This window comes from Physcomitrium patens, chromosome 22 (assembly GCF_059467195.1).
Source record: "Physcomitrium patens ecotype Gransden chromosome 22, ASM5946719v1, whole genome shotgun sequence".
Classification (NCBI taxonomy): Eukaryota; Viridiplantae; Streptophyta; class Bryopsida; order Funariales; family Funariaceae; genus Physcomitrium; species Physcomitrium patens.
Genome location: NC_143431.1, coordinates 3,752,787 through 3,761,219, shown reverse-complemented (window position 1 = coordinate 3,761,219; position 8,433 = coordinate 3,752,787). Strand labels below are relative to the sequence as shown.

The following is an 8,433-nucleotide window of genomic DNA, read 5'->3' as shown; positions in this document are numbered from 1 at the left end:
AGCTTCAACAAAAGGGGTAATCTACTCTCTCCAAGAAGAATAAGACTCCAATATTGTAACAAAAGAAGTATCAGTTTAGAGGAGGGTAATCCACAACCTCTAAAACGCTAGTACACCTTCAAGCAGAGGGGTAATCCACACTGTAACGAGAAAGAAACTAGCTCTGATAACTGAGGTGAATGCAGTCTCGATAAACTATCACAGACACAGAAATACAAGCTCGAAATCTAACAAGAAATTCAAGAAGAACTAGCAAGAACTAGATTAATTAGATGAGTACAATAACAACACCTGAGAGGTGAGCTAGAGCTCTAAGAGATGTGTTGTCGAGATTGAAGAACTCTTCAGCCTCGATTCCAATATATACTCCTATTTAGAAAGCTTCTCAAGCAACTTCTACCAACTAGGAAGCTTCTCAAGCAACTTCCACCAACTAGAAAGCTTCTCAAGTAACTTCCATCAAACTAAAAAGCTTCTAGAAGGTTCCAGAGACTTGTTTCTAGAAGGTTCTAGAAACTTGTTTCTAGAAGGTTCTAAGGACTATGTCCCTAACACAAACACATAATGAAATCCATAGTCATTTACTCCCAACATGTCGTAGGTAGCGGAATTGGCTACAATAATCTAGGAAAGGCTTCATTGCGAGCTTTATTATGTTAACATGACTTGTAGGAGCGTACAAAGGTTCAAACATCATGATCCAAACATGTCCAAAACTATGTCCTTGAAATCCGTTTTGAAGTCTTTTCTTGCCCCAAATGTCCAAATATTGGGATGTCATGTCTTTCTTGAAGTATGCACGGCCGAAGTATAGCATTGTCAAGTACATAAATCTACTTTTTGAAATAGAGCAAGCCATCACTAAGAATATAATCTTGATAGTGTATATTACCCATCTTTAGTTGATCACTAACCATCTTGAAATAAGCATTCCAATGCATAGCTTCCTTCCATTCTACCTCTTTGGTTAGATTTGAAATGATACTACTAATGATAGCAACTTCTACTTTGAATACCCTTCTTAATATCAATATTCAAAGTCCAAATAATTAACCAGGTGATAATTGTAAAAATATCCTTGAGTGCCTTTTTATGGCTACTAATCATTTAAAAAGCCATGCATCAAGTAACGAGGTACAAGACAATTTATACAAGGTAAGAATAAGATATGTGCATAGAAGACAAAGAAAAATCATAATGTTCTTTTTCTATAGTATGCTCGTCAATCTTCAATGAGATTTAAAAAGACTTTAGTAGCCAAATCATATTTCTTTATTAAGATATATCATTCAATTAGTTCAATAAATTCTTCAACAATGTCATGTGGTTCTAAAAGTTATAGAGAAGAAATGGTTTAGAATTCTATTGGTTTCATATAAGTTTTGATAGAATAATATATGGGACAAACAATACAATCAAAAAGAAACTAGTCTCTTATGGCTTATGTGGCATTGATGAGTAACTCTAAATGCATGGAGAGGCAGAGTCAACTCAAATGTCCATCAATATTATCCAATTTGCCTTAGAGAGAAAAGAAAAATTGTTCTCTATAGATTTTGGGAGTGTCCTTCAACTGCATAGGTATGGAGGTAAAATACCAAAGTAGTGTAGAAACTAGTCAAGATAGTATTGCATACACTTTCTAATAAACATACATATATTCATAATACTCTCAATATGAGAAGGAGAGGTAGTACTATGGGTGGTATACAAAGGAACAAAACTAGTATCAATTATAGAAGCAATCGAATGAGAAGGGAAGATCAATTTCTATGATACAAAATATACATGATAATAACACTCTCTCCCAAAATATTTTGTGGAAACATGGGATATTAGTACATCAAATCCAACAACAATACAAAAGACTAATTTGACATTGGATACTATTAAGAGGTATAATAATTTAATACCTCTCATTAGAAGGGAATAACACCGCTTTTAATGCATACTAATAGCAAAAACAAAAGCTCTTCAATAAGATGTTGCTAAAATTTCTCAACTAAAGATAAATTATATGGCCCAAACCTTGAGCAAAGAATAACAACAAAACCTCATAAGGTTGAAACTCCATTAGAGAAATTCTAGTTTTCAAGGTGTCTAAATGGAATCATAGCAATACTATATGCAAAGCCTTTAGATGAAAGTAACGAAGTTCTTCTACAACAATATAAATTGATTTAAACTAAGGCCCTAAAATTCCTACATATAAGTTTTAGAAAAGAGTAAAGAGATTGCAAAGCACGTCACTCTAGTATGATTAAATATGTAAAATTTTGATAAACACAATGTATAATTTCACTTGCTCACAATTATCCTATGCACCATCAACGAAGGTCTTTCTAAAGTTTCATCACATCTTAAAAATACATATTTTTCAAGGCATAATTTTTCTTTAGAAACATTAACATGTTCCAATTTCTTTAAAGAATGGACTCTATTGTTTCCCTAATTAAGTAACAATCTTTTATTATTGTTTTTTTAGATATCTTTGACATTGGCTTCTTAACTTTATGTCAATCTTTATCAAAGTTATGCTCTTCCTCTAATATCCCCAATTATTCACAATTTTACAATTCAAGCATGCACATGAAACAACAAGCAAAAAATAACAATATTTACATGGAATTGAAGATCCCTGACTCGCAAAAAGTGACAATATTAAAGTAGAATTGGAGAAAATCATCATGTGTAAAAAAGATCACAAAATTTAAAAATGCATAAAAAATGAGACATGGAAAAAACAATAATGGAAAGCTGCCACTTAATTAGATAATAGGGAGACAATGGACTCCGCTCTATGAAGAAATAGGGACATGTGAATGTTTCTAAAGCCTCGTGAAATATGAGATGCTTGATTGATTAGAGTATCTAGAGCAATTTGATTGATATAGGCTAGGTTTGCTCTACAATTATCAATCTTGCTGCCAGCACATGTTGATGAATAACATGTACTGCTTGTATTGACAAAACATTGCCATCCCAACAGTGCAACTATAGGAGGTAAGCCAAATCCAATGCATGAGGATCATTGGACCAGAGACGGGAGTTGTGCCTAAATTGGGAGCGACCCATCAAATTATCATAGGATCCAGTCATCCACTTCAACAACTTCGCGATGCAGCACATTGCGTGCCACCGGATTGCCTCAAATATGTGGTACGTCTTTTAGTGATACAAAGGGCGTGCAGTTGGGTCTCGTGTGCAGTGTCCAAAATGCCTGATCACCACCCAAGCATCCGTTCAAACCCGCCTCACAGTCGGAATGCTTGCCAAAAACAATTCGTTACGATAACCATTCAGTAGCCTCCACCTAGTAGTCTATATCTGAGACCACAATGTAATTGGAGGTCCCGCTAACCTCAAATACGTCCAGGGAGGGACTTGAATGAAAAAACGGAAACCCTACGGTTCCAGCGATCAAGCAGGCAAAATCTCAGCAAACCATCACAACATGTTGCTGCAGATCATCAGCTTGATGGCGTGCCTCCCCGACACGCGCATAAGGTCGATGCTCTCCTGGAGATCCGCGTCGCACGCCAGCAGCATCCATTCCTCGTCATCGTCCAAGTACTTCAGATTGAAGTTTTGCCCCGCCAGCTTCAACCTCCGCCCTACCTCCTCCTTCAGTTCCACGAACGAGACGTTCTGCGCAAACTTCACGCGCACCGTATCCAGCCCGTACGTCACCTTCACCGTGATAGCCGCGCTGTCTTCCCGCCCGCGCCACGCCTTCTTATTCGAAGTGCCATTCACTCCCGACGACGGAGAGCTGCAATCGCTCGCCGGCGACGACCCGAACCCTGGAGAGTCGAGGCTGCACAGACCTGGACGCCCCGTCACCTCGTCCTCGCCGCCGTTCGCGTGGTTGCACGACGATACGGGATCGTCTACCGGACCATACAACGCATATTGATCCACCCCCTTCAGAGCTGCCATCGCCCCGCCCCCGCCGTGGACCCGGGACTCATTCCACCCCCGCGACGTCGCGGCTTTGATGAAATCCCCAGGCCTTCCCGGGCCACCTCTCCCCGGTACCAAGTGTTCAAGGGGCCTACCCAGAGGCGAAGCCTGCTGGCCTTTTCCCCCACCGTTCACTTTGCCCGCGTTTCCAACGTCCTGGCACGCATTCCCAGAGCTGCGGTTGCCGCCGTGGCCGCCTTCACAGCCTCTGTCCGTGTCGGCGGACGACAAAATGCCACCCGAAGCCAACGGACTCATCCCTGGACGACAATGCCCGCCATTCGAACCATACGCCGCCTTCACATTCGGGTTGCTTCCAATGTTGCTCACAGAACTGCGGTCATTGCTCCTGCAAATGTCGCCGTTGTCCAGCTGCACTCTACCGTGACCACCGCTGGCACCGCTCATCGCGTTCACCTCCAACGACGAAACGATCCTGTCGTCCTCGGGACGAAACTGCAGCGTCGGCTTCAGCATAGACAGCAGCAGCTTCTGAGGAGAGCACGGATCGTGTCTCCGCCGACTCTCCTCCTTCGGACCCAGCAACGGCTCCGCCGATCCCAGCTTCCCGTGCGCCTCCTTCACGTCCAGGCTATTCAGAGATGGCGTCGACCACGACACGGACAGGTTGCCCTGCGACGATGCCGCCATGTCCTTGTTCATGTGCCCGTTCACGGCCGCAGCTGCCACCGCCGCGGACGACAGATCTCCCGTCAGAGCGTTGATTCGCAGAGCTCCCTCCGCTCCCTGCACCGAATCGATCACGCCCTGCAGCTTCTTTAGCGACCTACTCACCTTGTTGATCTTCCGGGAAGGCCACCGGGAGATGCCATGCTGCCGGCATATCCGTTTCAGAGTAGTCGGACACACTGCGCCGAATCAACCACGATGTTACTTAGCAGGGACCTACCACAATTTCACACGGACGCCAGAACATACAGACCTGCCCTTTCTACACAGCTATCCACCAATCTAGCCCTCCCAAGGTAAGGTCACTGCCTCGTCCAAACCGCCCACAAAGTGTCACCGTGATGCCAGCAGCTGGGTTACTACTTTCTCTTCGCACCCGATGCGGCACATTCTCCACTTCCAAAATGGGGCATCAAACAGCATTCAGAACACCATGGTATATCCCCCTCCTAGTAACACAATAGCTCGGATAACTCTACCAGGCAACCAATGCCACTTACCACCAATGCTCTTCGCCGCATCCTTCAGGCTGCCCGCGAAGTACTGTTGCAGCACGTTCAATCCGATCGTCTTCTCCGTCGTTCCTCGCCTTCTCTCAAACCTGCGCCGATGACTAGCCACATCTTGATGCAGGCTCGAGCACCCGAACCCTCCCGTGCCCAACCCGTGCTCCAAACCCATCTGCTCTGGATGGTGGTGCCAGGGATACACGTGCGACTCCAGAATGCGAAGCCCCTCCTCGCACCCTCGCCCCGTCGGCATCCCGCGAGAAAACTGCTGCAACGGAGGCCGCTGCACTGCGCACCGGGCTGCTGCCTGCTGGACTCCGTGATGCTGCAGCACTTGAGGAAATGCCTGGGTCGTCTCCTCACAACCATTACCCCCGCCAGGATGCCTGTTGAAACCGTAAGCGGCCAGCAGATCCTCCTTGTTGCTCACCTCCTTCGCCTCCTCCTTTACCGCTTTGGCCTGCATTTCCATGCTCTCCGCTAACGCCTCCCTCCGCTCCTCCTCCAGCTCCTTCTCGCTCAGAGTCCGCAGACTCTGACAGATGCGCTGCATTGTGATCGACAGCGAGTTCAGCATGACCTGCTGCTTCTCGCTGTCCACGCAATCCGTCGGAAGGAAAAACTCCAGAATGAAGTCCTCGTCCCCGGAGTGCACGCTCCGCAACCGGATGGCCACGGCCGACACCAGCCCGAACAACTTCGCGTAGTGCCCCAGTGGGTACTCATCCTTGCTGAAGCTCTTGACGTCCGAGTCAAAAACCGGCAGGTTCGTGAGCATCGCCTTCCCGGGCACTCCCTGACCCTTTTCTAACACATGTTCCAGACACGCCCGTCGAAAGCCCAACATGCGTGAGTCGCTGACATAACATGGACCATCTCCGTCGACTGTCCGTAGGACCACCTTACTCCTGGAACACCTCCCATTCACCTGCTCCGCGTTGTTGCCCTGTGCCTTCGCGTCGCTCCTACTGCCATAGCTGCACGTAGGAACCCACGTCTGCGCGAAGGGGAGCCTGTGGGCCTCGCACACGGCTTTCAGCACATCCGCCATCTCGGAAAGCGCGGCTTGCCTCCCCCAGGACGACCTCTGCAACGAACCAGCAAAACACCCACCCCGCACCCAAAAACACTCATCAACACCTGCAAATCCCTCCAGTTCGGGTATTACACCTTCTGGCACACCCCTCATCGCTCCTGATCCTCGATCCATGCGGAAACCAGACATAGCAATTTGCACATTTCCTACACCAATAAACCCAAACTACGTGCCAGTAATGCGCACAGCACATCATGAGCACTGCAACTGCGACATAAGACCACATTTTGTTCGAGCCATGCATACCTCCAACGGCGGAGTCTCCAAGCCAACCGGACATGTCAAATTCACAGCCTGCACGCCACACCACAATCTGCCAGCTTAGACCATCTTTACGTAACCACCGAAGCGCACTGGATTCAAGCCGTGCACCGAGAGAGCGGCCACTAACACCTCGTTCAGCAGATCACGTGAACTTGCACCAAAACAAGCAACTCCAAAAATCACTGTTCACCCGCTTACTCACCACCGTTCATCTAACAACACCACACTCCTAACTAGATTGGCTAGCTGGACACCAATTCCCACGTTCCCCCCGTCAATGTCGCTGCTTGTTACCACAACTCCACACACAACAATATGCACACCTACCTGCAGAGCTCGAGCAATGATGTCCACATCAGGACCATACTGGACCTTCTCAGCGCGACCAACCAGCTCGATTACAGCCACGCACTGGTGACTCACGGGGTCAAGCACTGGAACCGCCAGGGATCCCCGTATGTCGCATCTCTGCGCCTCCTTCACACGCAAATACTCCTGGATACTATAATACTGCACGTTCGGCGTCCACTCCACTTTCTGCCCAATGAACACGCGCCCCGGAAGCCCCAGGACCTTCCCCTCCACCCTCTCCGCTGGAAATTCGTAGCTCTCCGACATGCTCCTGTACACCCACAATTGTTCGTTTCTCGGCTCCACAGTGAACGGCTGATCCCGCGTCATCAAACACTTCCGAGTCCCTTGCACCACCGGCATCCACACCTGCACCAGCTCATCCTTCAGAGACCGCCCTATCAACCGAAGTGCCTGCATCATTCGATCGCGCAGCGGCAATGGGAACCCCGCCGAAATTCGGGGCCCCCGAACACCCGCCTCCAGATTGCCGCTGCTCACGGGATTGCCCTCTACCGTCGACAACGAAGACTTCTCTTCTTCTCTATCCACCACGCCACTCTCCCTGATCTCGGCCACCCCGCTCCTACCACCTACGCCCCCTCTTGGATCTCCAACACCCCTACCGTCCCCTGTTATCATTCCGGCGAGGCTCTGATTGCCGGGCATCGTGCGCGCGGTCCCGCTCGGACTAGGGCTGCTGCTGCTCAAAAGCCGACTACCAACTGCCGCACCATAGCTGCTAATTCCAGAAACCGGAGCGCTGGACAAGGGCAGCGATGGAGGTGACGAGCTCGCAACCGGGATGGATTGCTGGCAAGACTCCACAACCTGCTGCAGCATCAACTCCTGCTGAAATGCCTGCAAGCTGGCTGCCATGCTGCCATTCCCGTAAGAGTACATTTGGGCCGACTGCGAGACGGGCGGGGGGCCTGCTGCTGCAAACATGCCTCCATTACACGACGCCGGGTACGCCAAATAGCTCCCGTAGTCGCCATGGTTGTCCCCCGCCCATGTCTCTCCCAGCAATTGCTCGCTCAAGGAATCCAGCTCCATCAGATCCATCAACACCGTCTCGTCCATCACGAACTTGGCCTCCCCTGCACTGCCTCCTCCTAACCCCCCCGCCACCACCACCCTCGTCGCCCCTGTCGCCTGCTGCTGCCCGTGGCCTCCACACTTCGTCGTGCACCTCGTCCGCGGCCTACACCCCAGATTCGAACTCAATAGCTCTCTATTCACCCGAACCTCTAACTCCCAAGGTTGACTACGACTCGTCCTCACCCATTAGCATCAACGACGACGTCGTCGTCGGCCCCTATCCCACATTCCCAAGCCCCTTCTCCCCTTTATCGCCCACTTGTTCTTCACCGTCTTTCCACGCATTCGCAGTCGCCTTTTGGATTTCCTGGAGACTTGTCAGTGTCTTCAGTGACATACTTTTGCCTGCGGCTCAAAACCCACCCAATCGACTGTGCCGCTGCAATTTTCCTCTCGTTCTCGCTTCGCCTGCTCGTCTGTTCTACCGTGGTCGTTGAGACTCCGGCGTTGTTGTTCTAT

At 48.8% G+C, this 8,433-nt stretch overlaps 1 protein-coding gene across 1 annotated transcript; it reads right to left on the bottom strand.

The window, feature by feature from the left end:
- Positions 1–2,747: 2,747 nt before the first annotated feature.
- On the bottom strand, positions 2,748–8,160 carry LOC112275212 (protein NLP9). The gene is made up of 4 exons (XM_024505364.2): positions 6,850–8,160; positions 6,505–6,552; positions 5,154–6,249; positions 2,748–4,832 (listed from the first exon to the last, which is right to left on the bottom strand). The coding sequence occupies exons 1-4, from the start codon at positions 7,954–7,956 to the stop codon at positions 3,448–3,450; spliced, it is 3,636 nt and encodes a 1,211-aa protein (XP_024361132.1). The 5' UTR covers positions 7,957–8,160; the 3' UTR covers positions 2,748–3,447.
- Positions 8,161–8,433: the final 273 nt, after the last annotated feature.